Consider the following 17,206-nt stretch of genomic DNA (forward strand, 5'->3'; position numbering starts at 1 on the left):
ATCAACATCACACCCAGAGGGAAGAGGCTGGCACTGGGCATTAATATCAACATCACACCCAGAGGGAAGAGGCTGGCACTGGGCATTAATATCAACATCACACCCAGAGGGCAGAGGCTGGCACTGGCTATCAATACCATCATAACCCAGAGGACAGAGGCTGGCACTAGGTATCAATACCATCACACCCAGAGGGCAGAGGCTGGCACTGGCTATCAATACCAGCATCACACCCCGAGGGCAGAGGCTGGCACTGGGCATTAATACCAACATCACACCCAGAGGGAAGAGGCTGGCACTGGGTATCAATACCAACATCACACCCAGAGGGAAGAGGCTGGCACTGGGTATCAATACCAACATCACACCCAGAGGGCAGAGGCTGGCACCGGCCATTAATACCAACATCAGCCCCAGAGGGCACAGGCTGGCACTGGGCATTAATACCAACATCACACCTAGAGAGCAGAGGCTGGCATTGGGTATTAATACCAACATCACACCCAGAGGACAGAGGCTGGCACTGGGCATTAATTCCAACATCACACCCAGAGGACAGAGGCTGGCACTGGGTATCAATACCAACATCAGCCCCAGAGGGCAGAGGCTGGACCTGCTGATCCCCAGCATCTTCAGAGTAGGGGTCCAAATTGTTGCGCACACACATAAACGGTCCAATTTGTTCAGAACAGGACTGGTGTACATCTCAGTTGGTAGCACTTGTGCCTCTGGCTCAGAAGGTTGCGACTCCCGTACCAGGAGTTGGGTACATGATCTGGTTGACACTTCAGTGAGAAGTGCTGCGTTAACAGATGAGATCTCGTATCCCTAGTCTGATGATTAAGGATGCCACTGCACTATTGAAAGAGCTGGGTGTTCCGCCCACGGATGTAACCAGGTGCATAGAGTGCACGCACTTGGGTGTATTTTCTCCCAGGTTATTTCCCGCTCCTTCCCTAGGACGAAGGGCTGCTGTGCATGGGAATTCCTGCAATAGTGTGCGGGTTGGAAATCTTGATTTCGCAAATCTATGGCGAGAATCCCCAGCCACTGCAGCATTCCACTGCTCACAGCCAGAGGTCGGATTGGAAATGATGCCGAGGGTGCAGGAGGGAAAAGAGTGCCAGTATGAATTAGGAAGGGGAGGAAAATGCTAGTGTGAGATGATGGAGAGAGAAGAGTGACATGGCTTTTGGGGAAGTGATGGCTTGGTTGGTCTGCTGAATATGGAGCAAAGCAAATGTTCCTCACTTTAACTAGTTTCCATTTTAAAAATTCTACCCATGGTTAAGTATTAAATCGTTCAAAATTGGCCAGAGTGCACCGTTTTTAAGTAAAAATTAAAATGATTTTGGTGGAGGATATCCCAGACCCCAAAGAAATGTGTGGAGTCGGTGATCGGCGTGCGTGCTAGAATTTGGTTTTCCTGGTGCCCTGGCCAACAGCCATCCTGTCGATCGACACCGCCAACAGGGGTATTCATCTCATGGCTGCCTGTAGGACGCTGCTGCACATGGCTACACGACAGTGAATGTACTCGAAAAGTAACTCATTGAGTGAAGTGTTTGATGGTGAGGGAGGTGTTTAAACGAAAATCTCTGCCCCAAGACGCTACCAACAAACGAACGTCCAACACCTAATGGTTAGGGTGCAACAAAGGACAATGCTGCCAGAGGCTGCTCACTCACCAGGTCGAGTGGCGCATCACACACACACAGGTTTATGGATACAGCACGACACAGAGTCACTGTACAGAGAGCGCATCATGAGAAGAGCGGTCAGAACACACTAAACACAAGCAACTAGCACAGGGTTTTGTAGATTATCACATTTGAAAAAAAAAAATCCACAACACAGGAAATCTGCTTTTTCTCTTGATAATACATCACCGTGTCCATTAGAAGTTGGAGAATATTGTGCATTGCTCTCAGTGGCGTCACTAAAACATCAGTGAAGCATAATTGCGAGTGAGAAATTTTCACACCACGTCACTCAGCGGTATGATTACAAATTTTGTTCTCCTGGGCTGCCTGTGGAGAGCTCACCAAAGTGAAGCTTCTAGTGGTTACAGGTGAGGCACTGGTGCAGCAATAGGATGATGAATGGAGCGAGGTTATTGGCCTTAGTGCCATTTCAAACCACCCCCTCGCCCTGCAGTGTATTGGTAATTAAAATTCTCAAACAAGCGCAGTGATGACACCCCCCCCCCCAAACCTATGGCGGCTAAGCTGGAGATTTTCTACCGAGACACGTTGTGCATATCAGGGAGACAGCAGTATAATAGAAATGCTAACCCTATCAGTGCTCTGGGGTGAGTAGAAGAGGAAAGACTGGAGATAACACAATTGACCTCTGACATCTGCTGGGCTTGAATCAAACTGAAAGATAGAAACAGAAGATCATGCTAGACACTACACTGCGGAGACAGCAACAACCATTTTCCAAATCCCACCAACATTATTTTGCACCACATCCACACACACACTACTTTACTAAGTAATCCATGTTTGAGGCAAAAAACTAAACAGATACACAGTATATATTTATTTATTTATTTAAAGACTGCTTGAGGGCGTAATGCAGGATGTCTAAGCTTTTTTGACTGTGGGCTGCTCTGGTGTGTACTGCGGGAGCTTGCGGGACACATCAAGTTTAAATCCCTCTTCCCATTAATTTCCGTGTCTCTCGGGCTGCTGCTGCTAACAGATCTTGATCTCTGAGTGAGGAATTACCCACCCAATAAGGCAACAGCACTAAGCCCTTTCCAAACGGCCACGACACACAAAATGCAAACAGGACAAAGCAGTGAGTAAGAAATACAAGCGCAAACACGACTGAGTTGCCTGGGCTTCACGCGTTGGATGACTAGGGCTCGAGAGTCGGCCGCTGGGGAGGACTGTTGGAAGTCTCAGACAGACCTCTTAGTTGGTAAAAGAGAGGGAGTAGTTTGAATGCCCCAGATTTAACGTAGTCCAGTTGTATCTGTGGGCGAGTTAGAAGCATCTTCAATTTAAATAAGTGATCAGGTCCAGTATCTGTTGACAGGTGTGTTCTTGGGAGTGGAGTGTCAAACCGCACAAAGATCAGTCAACAGACTGGCGAGTTTAAAATGAACGAGCATGGATTTATAAACAAGTTGTGACGCGCCTTTATTGGGGTATGTAGGACTGTAGTCATGTAGAAGAGCATACCAAAGTCACGTAGAAGGAGGTGGAAACAAAGCAAGGGCACAGGGTACAACTGCACACAGGACAAGGTGCACTTTTTAAAAAAAAAAGCAAGACTCAGTAAAAAGTTAGGATTTCATTTTTCTTTTGCACATTTTAGATTTTTAATATAAAGTTCTCTCTATACTCAGCTGGCAAGGTGGGAAACATCTATCACAGAATCACAGAAACCCCACAGTGCAGATAGAGGCCATTTCGGCCCATCGAGCCTGCACCGACACATATCCCACCCGATCCCCGTAACCCCACGTATTTAATCCCCCTAACACTAAGGGTCAATTTATCATAGCCAATCAACCTAACCCGCACATCTTTGGACTGTGGGAGGAAACCGGAGCACCCGGAGGAAACCCACGCAAACACGGGGAGAATGTGCAAACTCCACACAGACAGTCACCCGAGGCCGGATTTGAACCCGGGTCCTTGGCGCTGTGAGGCAACAGTGCTAACCACTATGCCACCGTGCTGCCCCTTGCAGTTATGCTTCAGGTTCCCAGAACAGATGACTCTCTGGGCCATTTCCTCTGAGGAGAGCAGGACATAAACACACGCCTTGTGGATGAGGTTCTAACTTGAAGTGGGGAAACGCTGCAGATTTGAGGTTCACTTTTTTGTAGTTCCCCACAAGCTCCTACTTAAATCCAGACAGGCAGAGTCAAACTGGTAGAATCATACATCACAGGTGGTCATTCAGCCCATTGTGCCTGTGCCGGCCTCTCTGACAGAGCTAGCCAACTAGTCACACTTCACCATCTCTGCTGTTGGCCCACAGTCCTGCAAATGTTTTCCCTTCAAGTATTTATGCAATTCTCTTTTGAAAGTCACTGTTGAATCAACTTCCGAACACCCTTTCAGAATCTCAACAACTCGGTGTAAAAAAAAAAAAAAAAATGATTCCTTGTGTTGCCTCTGGCTCTTTTGCCAATCACCTGTACCCTCTGGTTATCGACCCTTCTGCCACTTGCTCCTTATTTACTCTTATCAAAACCATTCGTGATTTTGAACACCTCTCTCGAACCTCCTCTGCTTCTTGGCATAACTGAAGTCCTTCATCTCTGGTACCATTCTAGTAAATCTCCTCTGCACCCTCTCCAAGGCCTCGACATCCTTCCTAAAGTGCGGTGCCTAGAATTGAACACAATACTCCAACTGAGGCCGAACCAATGTTTTACAAAGGTTCAGCATAACTTCCTTGCTTTTGTACTCGATTCCTCTATTAATAAAGCCAAGGATCCGAGATGCATTTTTAACAGCCTTCTCAACTTGTCCTGCCACCTTCAAAGATTTGTGTACTTACACCCTCAATCTCTGTTCCTGCACCCCCTTTAAAATTCCCTCCCCACTGCCAATTAGTGGAAGGTCGGAGGCCTCCAGTACCCTCGCCAAGCTTGACTGGCTCCTCGTACTCCAGGTAAATTTAGGACTGATGTTGAGAAGTTCTTCAGCGGGACAGAGATCATAGGAATAGGCCATTCAGCCAGTCGAGCCTGCTCTGCCATTCAATTAGATCATGGATTAACTATCTACCATCTTCGTTCTGTATCCCTTAATACACTTGCCTAACAAAAGTCTATCAATCGGTTTTGACATTTTCGATTGACCCCCCAGTATCCACAGCTTTTTGGGGGGAGTTCCAGATTTCCACTACCCTTTGTGTGAAGATGTGCTTCCTGACATCACCCCTGAACGGCCTGGCTCTAACTTTAAGGTTATCACCCCTTGTTCTGGACTCCCCACCAGAGGAATAGTTTATCTCCATCAACACTTCTATTAGATCACCCCATAATCTTCTACATTCAAGGGAATAGATCAACTAATGGAATGGATTTCTGGGCAGGGCAGTGGAGGTACAACACTAGAATTATACACAAATCGACAGCACAATCCCACCCTGCCTTGAATCCTTCTATTTCCTTCCCCTTCATGTTGGCATCAAGCCTCCCCTTAAATGAGTCAATGCTGCCTGTTTCAAAGTTACACATTCTCACCACTCTAAAGAAATTCCTCCTAACTTCCTTATTTGATCTGTTGGTGACGATCTTATATTTGTGCCCCCTCGTTCTGGATTGACGCACAAGTGGAAACGGCTTCTTCACATCCACCTTATCGAACCGCTTCATCATTTAAGACCTCTATCAGGTCTCCCCTTTTCCAGAGAAAAGAGCCCCAGCTGTCTCAAACTTTCCTGATAGTTGTACCCTCAGTGTTCTGGCAACAACTTTGTAAATCTTTCCGGTACTTTCTCTAGAGCTTCAATATCCTTTTCTGTAGAATGGAGACTAGAACAGCACACAGTATTCCAAGTGTGGTCCTATGTAAATCAAACATAATCTCCCTGCTTTTGCATTCTATTCCTCTAGAAATGAACCGGGTACTTTGTTTGCACTCTATGGCCATATCAACTTGTGTTGTTACGATTTATGTAACTGTATTCCCAGATCTCTGCTCCCCTACCCCATTGAGTTTCTTATTTTCCAAGGAATAAGAAACAGTTGGGTCCTGTGCTAGGAGGAGAGGGTGGAGGGAAAGAAAAAATAGATTTTCTCTGGACCGGCGAGCCAAGGTAAGACCCTTCCTAATCAGTACCTATCTCCCAAATCAACCAAGATGCTAATCCTCCTCTCCAAATCTCGAGAGCTTATTTAACCAGATTACCGCACAACAGTTGGTATGTATTCCAAGTTCAGAAGGTCGAGGGGTGATCTGATGGAGGTATTTAAAATGATTAAGGGATTAGATAGGGGAGATACTGAAAAACTATTTCCTCTGGTGGGGAATCCAGAACAAAGGGGGCATCACCTTAACATTAGAAAAGCAAAATACTGCAGATGCTGGAAATCTGAAATAAAAACAGAAAATGCTGGAAATACTCAGCAGGTCAGGCAGCATCTGTGGAGAGAGAAACAGAGCTAACGTTTCAGAACTGGAAAAGGTACACGAATCACAAAGTTAACATGCATGTATAGCGAGCAATTAGGAAAGCAAATGGTATGTTAGCCTTTATTACAAAAGGTTGGCGAAGAGTAAATAAGTCTTACTGCAATTATATAGGGCCTTGGCGAGACCACGCCGAGAGTACTGTGTACAGTTTATAGTTTTCCAGTTCTGACAAAGGGTCATCGGCCTGAAATGTTAACTGTTTCCCTCTCCACAGATGCTGCCTGACCTGCTGAGTATTTCTAGCATTTTCTGTTTTGAGGTCGTGAAAGGCACTATATAAATGCAAGTCTCTCTTTTTTCTATGACATAGCCAAGATTGGAAATCATGGACGTGAACCTATTATTCACCGTGTATAGTGAGCATGTGCAGTTATGGTCAGCTCAGTGCTCGGATTTCATTGATTTCAGGTGTCTGTTGCACAAAACTATTGAGGGGTCAAAATTACATTGAAAGAGAAGCGAACACATTCAATCCATTTCTGTCTTTTACATAATATTCACAGCACAGAAACAGGTCATTCGGCTCAACTGGTCTATGCTGGTGTTTATGCGCCATACAAGCCTCTTTCCACCCCATCAGCATATCCTATTTCTTTCCCCCTCATGTACTTATCTAGCTTCTCTTTAAATGCATCTGCGCTATTCACCTCAACTGTTCCCTGTGGTACCAAGTTCCACATTCTAACCACTGTGTGAAGTTTCTCCTGAATTCACTATTGGCTTTAGTAGTGACGGTCTTCTACCTATGGCCCCTAGTTCTGGTCTCCCACAAGTGGAAATATCTCAGTCAGAACAGCACAGAAGGAGGCCCCTCGGCTCATCGTGTCCGTGCCGGCTCTCTGTAGAGCAACCCAGTTAGTCCCATTCCCCCGCTCTGTCCCCGTAGCCCTGCAAGTGTCAATCCAGTGTCCCCTTGAAAACACCGAGTGTCTCCGCTTCCACCACTTCTGTCGGTAGCAAATTCCAGGTCATCACCACTCGCTGTGTAAAAAAGTTTTTCCTCACATCCCCCCTGTATCTCTTGCCCAAAACCTTAAATGTGTCCCCTAGTCCTTGTACCATCAACTAGTGGGAACAGCCATTCCCCGTCTAGCCTATCCAAACCCGTCATAATCTTGTACACCTCTATCAAATCACCCCGCAACCTCCTTTGCTCTAATGAAAACAAATCCAGTTTCTCCAACCTGTCCTTGTAGCTAAGATGCCCCAGAACCAGTCTGGTAAATCTCCTCTGCACTCTCTCAAGGACCTTCACATCCTTCCTAAAGTGTGGTGACCAGAACTGGACGCAATACTCCAGTTGTGGCCTAACCAGCGCTTTATAAAGATTCAGCATAACTTCTCTACTTTTGTACTCAATACCTTTATTTATGAAGCCTAAGATCACATATGCTTTGTTAACCACTCTCTCAATATGTCCTACCACCTTCAGGGACCTATGCACATTAACTCCCAGGTCCCTCTGTCCCTACACACTCTTTAAAACTGTGCCATTAAGTGTATATTGCCTCCCCCTGTTCCTTCTGCCAAAATGCATCACCTCACACTTCTCTGTATTAATTTCCATCTGCCACTTGTCTGCCCATTCTGCTAGCCTTTCTATGTCCTGTTGCAGTCGATTGGTATCATCATCACTGTTTGCCACATCCCTAAGTTTGGTGTCATCAGCAAATTTAGAAATTCTACTCTGCATTCCAATATCCAGGTCATTTATATATATCAAAAAAAGCAGTGGCCCCAGCACTGACCCTTGGGGAACACCACTGTCTACCATCCTCCAGTCTGAAAAACAGCCATTTACCACAACTCGCTGTTTTCTGTCCTTAAGCCAATTCCTTATCCAAGCTGCCACTGACCCACTTATTCCATAAGTTGCAATTTTGTTAACCAGCCTTCTATGTGGTACTTTGTCAAACGCCTTCTGAAAATCCATGTAGACAACATCCATTGCATTCCCTTCATCAATCCTGTTACTTCATCAAAAAATTCAATTAGATTAGTCAAATACAATCTTCCTAGTTAATTTTTTCCTTGATTATTGTGTCTAAAACTTTACCCACCACTGATGTTAAACTGACCGGCCTGTAGTTACTAGGATTGTCCTTACACCCATTCTTGAACAATGGTGTCACATTTGCCACTTTCCAATCCTCAGACACCTCCTCCGCGTCTAGGGAAGATTGGAAAATTATGGCAAGCCCTTCCGCTATCTCCTCCCCCAATTCCCTTAGCAACCTGGGATGCAAGCCATCTAGATCAGGCGACTTATCCACTCCAAACATACCCAGCCTTTCTAGTACAGCCGGTCTATCAATTTTCACCCCTTCCATTGCTTCTACCTTTTCCACTTCTGGCTTTTTTGTTCTTCACAGCTACCTCATCAAACCCCTTCATCATTTGAAAGACCTACATCAGGTCACCTCTTAGCCTTCTCTGAGAGAAAAGAGCCCCAGGCTGTTTAATCTTTCCTGACAGGCATAACACTTAATTTCTGGCATCATGCTTGTAAATCTTTTTTGCACCTTCTCCAGTGCCTCTATATCCTTTTTATAATAATGGAGTCCAGAACTGTTCACAGTACTGCAAGTGTGGTCTAACCAAGGTTCGATGCAAGTTTAACATTACTTCTCCGCTTTTCAATTCTATCCCTCTAGAAATGAACCTTTGTTTGTTTTTATGGCCTGGTCAACCTGCATTGCAACTTTTAGTGATTTGTGCATGTGAATCCCTTTGCTCCTCTACCCCATTTGGACATATTTTCCAAGGAGTATGTGGCCGCCTTATTCCTTTTACCAAATTGCACCTCACACTTAGCCACGTTGAAATTCATTTGCTATTTACAAGCCCATTCTGCAAGTTTATTAATGCCTTCTTGTATGTGTCGCAGTCTCAGTATTAAGTATACCCCCCGAATTTGGTGTCATCCAGCTGTAGATGGGCATAAATGTCTTCCTTTGTCAGGCTCTGACGGTCTGATTTTGTGAATTGACTGAATCCTGTGCCATCCCTAGTATCCACACAGTAAAAAAAAAGTGTGAAGTGATGCATTTGGGAAGGAAGTGTGAGGAGAGGCAATATAAAACAACTTTGAAGGTGGCAGGACAAGTTGATAAATGCGTCAACTACATTGGTGTGGGACTGGAGTCATATTTAGGCAGGTTTCCTTTTCTAAAAAAGGACATTAGTGAACCAGTTGGATTTTTATGACAGTCTGACAGCTTTATCGTCACTTTTACTGATATCAATTTTTATTTTTATTTTATTATTTTTTTTAAAACTGCCATGGTGGGATTTGAACTCGCGTTCTCTGGATTATTAGACCAGTAACATAACCATAGAAACATAGGAGATAGGAGCAGGAGTAGGCCATTCGGCCCTTCGAGCCTGCTCCGCCATCCAATGTGATCATGGCTGATCATCCAAATTCAGTACCCTGTCCCCGCCTTCTCCCCATATCCCTTGATCCCTTTAGCCTCAAGAAATATATCCAACTCTTTCTTGAATATATTTAATGAACTAGCCTCCACCGCCCTCTGTGGCAGAGAATTCCACAGGTTCACCACTCTCTGGGTGAAGAAATTCCTCCTCATTTCAGTCCTAAATGTCCTACCCCTTATCCTTAGACTATGACCCCTGGTTCTGGACTCCCCGGCCATCAGAAACATCCTTCCAGCATCTAGTCTGTCCAGGCCTGACAGAATTTTATAGGTTTCGATGAGATCCCCTCTCAATCTTCTAAACTTCAGTGAGTGTGAGCCCAATCGACCCAATCTCTCCTCATACGTCATTACTGCCATCCCAGGTATCAGCCTGGTGAATCTTCGCTGCACTCCCTCCATGGCAAGAACATCCTTCCTCAGGTAAGGCGACCAAAACTGCACACAATACTCAAGGTGCGGTCTCACCAAGGCCCTGTACAACTGTACCACTGCACAATCGAACCAGACAATATAGGATCCTGGGCTTTATAAATAGAGGCATAAAGTACAAAAGCAAGGAATTTATGCTAAACCTTTATAAATCACTGGTTCGGGCCCAGCTGGAGTATTGTGTTCAATTCTGGGCACCACACTTTAGGAAGGATGTCAAGGCCTTGGAGAGGGTGCAGAGGAGATTTACTAGAATGGTTCCAGGGATGAGGGACTTCAGTTATATGGAGAGACTGAAGAGCAGAGAAGATTAAAAGGAGATTTAATATAGAGGTATTCAAAATGAAGAGATAAGGAGAAACTGTTTCCACTGGTGGGTGGATCAGTAACCAGAGGAAACAGGTTTAAGGTACAGGAAACTTTGCGCTATCCAGAGGTGAGCTATCCGGCAATCTGGAGCCACCGGCAAAAATCAGCCGCCGTTTTTTATTCTTTGTTTGTTTTTTTTGCTTTGTTTGAACAGTCAAGCTGTGCAAGGTCTGTAGCTATAGCAACAGCTTCAGCTACAGAGCTTTAGGGCCACACCCGAGTGTTTAGAAGCTGTTGCTAAGCAACAGTGTTTGTTGTCAAATATGGAGATAAGAATCTCCGTTATCTCTCAACATTAACTCTGGAGAGTACGGAAGTTTTGAGGCAACGGCAGCAGCTCGGTCCCATGGGTGCCGGATAGCACAAAGTTTCCTGTAATTGGCAAAAGAATTGCAGGGGAAGAGCGGATTTTTAGCGCAGTGAGTGAAGATGATCTCGAATGCGCTGCCTGAAAGGGCAGTGGAAGCAGATTCAATAGTAACTTTCAACAGGGAAATGGATAAATACTTGAAGGGGAAACATTTACAGGGCTTTGGGGAAAGAGCAGGGGAGTGGGCCTAATTGGATAGCTCTTTCAAAGAGCTGACAAAGGCACGATGGGCCAAATGGCGGCCTCCTGTGCTGCAAGATTCTATAATTAGAACGCTGCAGCCATTAGTTTTGCTGCTCAGTCATGACAAAGCCCGATTCCCGCTTGCCCCACAATCAATGCAATACTAGAATGCTCAGAAATTAGCCATGGTATCCTTGACCCATCAGGATTCCTGTGCAGCGTTACTTGTCTCGATTAGTAAAAGAAATACGGAGGAGCCAACAATTTAGGGTCGCTGCTGTTTTGTATCCAATCCCTTAAAGCAAGCTCCTGTCCCCAGACTCGTGCTGGGGCATGGTTTCATAATGCTGGCTGCTCGATACCTCATCCGGCTGCTGTTCAAGCGGGAGCCTATGCATGGAGAATCAGAAGGTGGGAGTATTCCCCCAGCACCCATACACATACATGCACTTTCCAGCATGGCTTGCAAGGTGAACAGGACTGGGAACCCACAGCAACCTTTCCCTCTCCAGCTTAAAAGGAACAAGTCCAACTGCAGCACCCTACTGCTGCCTCAGTCCCGGTCAGCTAACTCAACGCAGGCCGTGGATTGAACTGGGCACCCTGCTGGTCTGCAAAGCCGAGGTCCACGCCTGGCAGGTCATACGCCACCTGAGCCAATGGTGGAAACTGGCCTTTGTCCAGTCTAGAAACAGCCCCATAATCTGTGCGTCCTATAGAAACACATGGGATGGGATACTCAGTGTTTGGGGTACACTTAATCAATTAAAAGAAAAAATTAGACCCATCACAATTTCATTGCTGCTATTCATTTCCCCCCCCAACAAGTATTACAACCATGGTACAGGGGAAAACCAGGATGCTCTGGACAGACCACAGGTCAGAGCGCAAATAGTTTCCTGCCCTCTGTGTCCACCTACAAACAGGATGAAGTCAAATGCAGCTGCACCCATTACTAGCAGCTAGATAACCCCCAGCCCCAATGTTCCTGGGTTGCTCACTCACTTTCCCGTGTGCTATGCATTTTGCTTCCTTCTGCATTCCCTTGTGGGTGCCTCACCGAGATTCCCTGCATACACACGCGTGCAAGAAGACACCAAGAAACAGACAGTTAATGAAAGGGAAACAGAAAATACAAGGATCAAAACGGGTTTGTCCGCATCGATAAAATAAAAAAGGACAGGTCAATGTTTTGGGCGTAGACCCTTTGTCATAATGGATAGTCGCTCTGAAGACCTTCACCACACGGACTGCAGCAGTTCAAGAAGGCAGCTCACCACCACCTTCGAGGGCAATAAATGCTGGCCTTGCCAGCGATGCCCACATCCCAAAAATGAATTAAAAAGGATATTGACTAGAAATATTAACCCTTTATGGATACTGACTGATTTGTTTTGCATCTCCAGCAATTTTAAGGTTCCAGCATTTAGTCACCCTCACCCCATTTTAAAATCTGTAAATGCACAATAGCGACACTTTGATCTGAGGTTCCGTGGTATGGGTTTCTATTACCTCTGATCCATGGTCGTCATAAGAAAGGTCTGACAATTTTACTGGCCCTCTAAGTTGCTTCGGAGAGCATACCCTTTGACTAAAACAAATGCTTCAACATTTGATGAAAGACTTTGTCTGTGTAGCAACAGCCGAGACCCTGTGGCGGGGGGGGGGGGGGGGGGGGGGGGGAAGACTCTCAACACTCATGCCGATGCCAAGAGATGTGCACAAACGATGTTTGGTGACCGAGGCTCCCCCCCTCGTGGAGGAGACAAGCACAGGAACGGTAGCATAATGGTTATGTTACTGGGCTAGTAATCCCGAGGCCTTGGACTAATCATCCGAAGACACAAGTTCAAATCCCAGCACGGCAGCCGGGGAATTTAAATTCAGTTAAATAAATCTGGAATAAAACGCTAGTATCAGTCATGGTAACCATGAAACTACCGGATTGTCATAAAAACCCATCTGGTTCGCTAATGTCCTTTAGGGAAGGAAATCTGCCGTCCTTACCCGGTCTGGCCTATGTGTGGCTCCAGACCCACAGCAATGTGGCTGACTCTTAACTGCCCTCTGAAATGGCCTAGCGAGCCACTCAGTTGTATAAGGCGGTTCACCACCACCTTCGAGGGCAATTAGGGATTGGCAATAAATGCTGGCCTTGCTGGCGACGCCCACATCCCATGAATACATTTAAAAGACACTGGACAGCTCCTCGAAACAGGCTAGCAAAGAGGGAGGCAGCAGAGTGCCTCTTCACCCTGTAGCATACTGACATACTAACTTGTTCCACTCAGCCTGCTTTGTGAACTTTTGTATACTCAATATGTATACATCGATATACAGACATGTAATGGATACATAATTCTCTACATGAAGGTCTCATTTGGTTATTCCACCCATTTCTTCCCATATTCTCACCCATTATTGTACAACTGATCGCCTCCTGCAACTGGCTGAAGAGGCAAGGCAGTTGGGCCCAGGTTCCACTCCGAGACAGAAGGTGTTACAGACTAACTAAAATCTACTTCTGGGCTGGCCTTGGGCCCCACTGATCTAGTCCATGACCAAAGCTGAAATGCCGTCAGTGGCGAGTGCCTGAGGGCAGAGTACAGAGGAAAGACATGGATTGCAGAAAATTCACATCAGTGCTGACTTCTACCAGCAACTGAAGCACATTAAAAAAGAAACAAAGATAGATTGCATTGCATTTCTATAGCACCTTTCACGACCTCAGGATGTCCCAGAGAATTTTACAACCAATGAAGTTCTTTTGAAGTGTAGTCACTGTTTTAATGTAGGAAATGCGGCAGCCAATTCACACACAAGGTCCCACAAACAGCATTGAGATAATGACCAGATAATCTGTTTTAGTGATGTTGGTTGAGGGATAAATATTGGCCAGGGCACGGTGGAGAACTCCCTGCTCTTTTGACATAGCGCCATGGGATCTTTTATATCCACCCGAGAGGGCAGACAGGGCCTCGGTTTAATGTCTCATCTGAAAGATGTTTACAGGGTGAGGGACCAGTCGTGTTAAAAATGCACAACAAACACAGGAAGTGGGATCATTCCAGTTAATCCCCACAGGTAAGTGCCCAATCTTGGCAGAGCAATAGGGGTGCTGGACCCAGGGAGGGAAAACTTGGCCACTGTCACATGCCTTGAGTTGGCTGTTTCTAGAGGCATTGAAACAAGCTTGGAAGCTGTGCAGTCACTTGGCTGGGTTGGCTAAACATCTTTGGGTGTGGGAAGAGGGCCAGAGAGAGAAATTCTTCAAATACACAGTACAGGTCCACAACCCCTTATCCGCAATTCCGAAAAGCTCTGAAAACAAAGTTTTTTTGTGGAGTGTCACTCGTGTGCACGACATGACCCGAGTGGCGCCACACATGACCCGACGCGGCCGATGCTTGACCCACGCAGGTGAGAGGCGTCAGTTGTGTCTCAGCGCTGCTACCAGTCACACGTGCGTCTGCTGCTCTCTGATATTTTTTGTTATTTTGTGATTTTTAGTTTAATTTCCACTGTGAAAATGTCAAAAAGAGCTGCAGGATACCCCTACCGTTCGGAAATCCAAAAAATTCCGAATTCCGAAACACATCTGGCCCCAAGGGTTTCGGATAAGGGATTAATAACCTGTACTGAATCACAAAGATCTAATCAACTACCAGAATCTTAAACGACCATCCACTGTATTTGTGTCAAAAATGATCTTTATTGAGCTGCATAGTGCACCAGTTTGAATTAAATGGGGGGCATTTTGTTCGACTGACCGATCAGTAGCTTTTCTTTGGGTTGTCGTACTATAGAGAGGGTGACATCAGTGCATTTGCAAGTGCTGCAAGGTCCGCTGGTGCATCTCAGTTACGTATCTGGGAGAAATGGAGAGTCCGCGAGGATCCTCGGTCAGGTACGACTCAGATCCCATCTGTGCACTACCAGACATATCCCACAGCCCCATCACATTTATTCAGTTTAAACTGCAGAAGGTGGCCAATGCGCCAACGTAACAGTAATTGCACTTCAAAAGAAAATAAGGAATTCATTGCGAGAACTGTTTAGGGCAGCTCCCGTGTAAACTACACTATATAAATGCAAGTTGGATTAAAAATGAGAAAGGGTTCAGTGACAGCTTCCTCTCCCTCGGACTTTCTCCTGAAGGCACCAATACCGGCAGGGGTACAGTTCTACTCCCCCGGCGACCCATCCTATGCTCATTCATCATGTACGAGCCTAAAGTGTCAGCTACTTGCTGGTTGGGTGCATCCAAGTTCAACCTAGCCTCAATGCCCATTTCCAGCAGGAATCATTGGATAGCCCTCAGGAAAAGTAATCCTGGTTAATTTTCTCCCACTCCTGAACACATGGGACACTGAAGCCAATGGTAGAGTCCATACCATCGCCCCTCACCTAACCCTGTACAGTTCAGCGACTCACTGGATGCACTCAATCAGCGAGGGGAATCCACTATTGCACAGTTGATAAAGTGTTGAGCTCTGGCTGAGAGAATTTGCTCCCCATGTTCTGTGCTTACTTGTCAAGGCAGGCCACGCTGAGGCACCGGTCCTCGGGCTGTGGTTGTGCAGCGCTAGTGTCATTGTCCTCCAGAATGGAATCGATGAAGGTCGATGGAGAGAGGGGCTCCTCAGTGCCGGTGATAACAGGACTGACCTCCTCAATCTCTGGGTTAGCTGTAGGACTTGGAGGCTCTTCTTTAATATGGACCATAGGACTAGTCCTGGAGGAAACAAGAAAGGGGTGGGGAGAGAGACAGAGAGAGACAGAGAGAGAGAGAGAGAGAGAGAGAGAGAGACAGAGATAATTTTTTAATACAATATGCCACAAGGTCCAATTGCTGGTTTGGCTGCCTTGCCATCCCATACCCGCATTTGCCTTTTGAAGGTGGCAGGACAATTTGAGAAGGCTGTTCAAAAAGCATACGAGATCCTTGGTTTTATAAACAGAGGCACAGAGCAAGGCAGCGAGGAAGTTGTGCTAATCTGTTATAATCATTGGTTAGGTCCAGCTGGGCCCCACACTTTAGGCAGGATGTCAAGGCCTTGGAGAGGGTGCAGAGGAGATTTACTAGAATGGTACCAGGGACGAAAGACTTCAGTTACATGGAGAGACTGGAGAAGCTGGGTTTGTTGTTCTTAGAGCAGAGAAGGTTAAGGGGAGGTTTGATAGGTGTTAAAAATCATGAAGGGTTTTGAAAGAACAGAAGGAGAAACGGTTTCCAGTGGCAGAAGGGTCAGAAACCAGAGGACACAGATTTAAGGTAATTGGCAAAAGAACCAGAAGTGAGACGAGGTGAATTTTCTTTTTAGGCAGCGAGTTATGATGATCTGGAATGCGCTGCCTGAAAGGAAGCAGATTCAATAGTAACTTTCAAAAGGGAATTGGATAAGTACTTGGAGGAAAAAATTGGTATGGGGAAAGAGCAGGGGTGTGAGATTTCAAAAAGCCAGCACATGCACAATGGGCTGAATGGCCTCCTTGTGTGTTGTATCATTCTCAACCAACACCAAAAATATTAAATTCACTGGTCAATCAGTTCAGTTGTAATTTGTGGGACCCTGCTGTCAGCACAAATTATCTGCCATGCTGAACTACACTAAAAGTGACTCATTCAACAGTAATCCACTGGTTGTGAAACATCGAAAAATAGGAGCAGCATGGCTGATCCTCGATCTCAATACCACATTCCCGCTCTCTCCCCATACCCCTTGATGCCTTTTGTGTCTAGAAATCTATCTCCTTTTTAAATATATTCAATGACTTGGCCTCCACAGCCTTCTGTGGTAGAGAATTCCACAGGTTCACCACCCTCAGTGAAGAAATTTCTCCTCATCTGTCCTAAATGTCCTACCCCATATCCTGAGACTGTGACCCCTTGTTCTAGACCCCCCAGCCAAGGGAAACATCTTCCCTGCATCCAGTCTGTCTAGCCGTCAGAATTGTATACGTTTCAATGAGATCCCCTCTCATTCTTCTAAACTCTAGTGAATTCAGGCCTAGTCGGCCCAATCTCTCCTCATCCGACAGTCCTGCCATCCCAGGAATCAGTCTGGTGAACCTTCGCTGCACTCCCTCTATGGCAAGTATATCCTTTCTTAAGTAAGGAGACCAAAACTGCACACAGTACTCCAGGTGTGGTCTCACCAAGGCCCTGTATAACTGTAGTGAGACATCCTTGCCCCTGAACTCAAATCCTCTTGCAATGAAGGCCAACATACCATTTGCCTTCCTAA

The 17,206-nt window shown here is 45.9% G+C and overlaps 1 protein-coding gene across 8 annotated transcripts in view; it reads right to left on the reverse strand.

Annotated features, from left to right (window-relative positions):
- Window positions 1–17,206, reverse strand: part of hsf1 (heat shock transcription factor 1) — a 105,842-nt gene that overhangs the window by 18,026 nt on the left and 70,610 nt on the right. For 4 of the 8 annotated variants that reach the window (XM_085987303.1, XM_085987304.1, XM_085987305.1 and 1 more), the window contains 2 exons: window positions 15,490–15,693; window positions 2,295–2,378 (listed from right to left, as the gene is read on the reverse strand). The exons of 1 other annotated variant lie outside the window; for it this stretch is intronic. In XM_085987303.1, the coding sequence (XP_085843429.1) occupies window positions 2,295–2,378; window positions 15,490–15,693 (288 nt within the window). The remainder of the gene's footprint in view (window positions 1–2,294; window positions 2,379–15,489; window positions 15,694–17,206) is intronic. 3 more of the 8 variants (XM_085987306.1, XM_085987310.1, XM_085987307.1) reach the window with 2 other exon arrangements.

This window comes from Somniosus microcephalus, chromosome 5 (assembly GCF_052327205.1).
Source record: "Somniosus microcephalus isolate GS21.2 chromosome 5, FLI_Smic_1.0, whole genome shotgun sequence".
Lineage (NCBI taxonomy): Eukaryota > Metazoa > Chordata > Chondrichthyes > Squaliformes > Somniosidae > Somniosus > Somniosus microcephalus.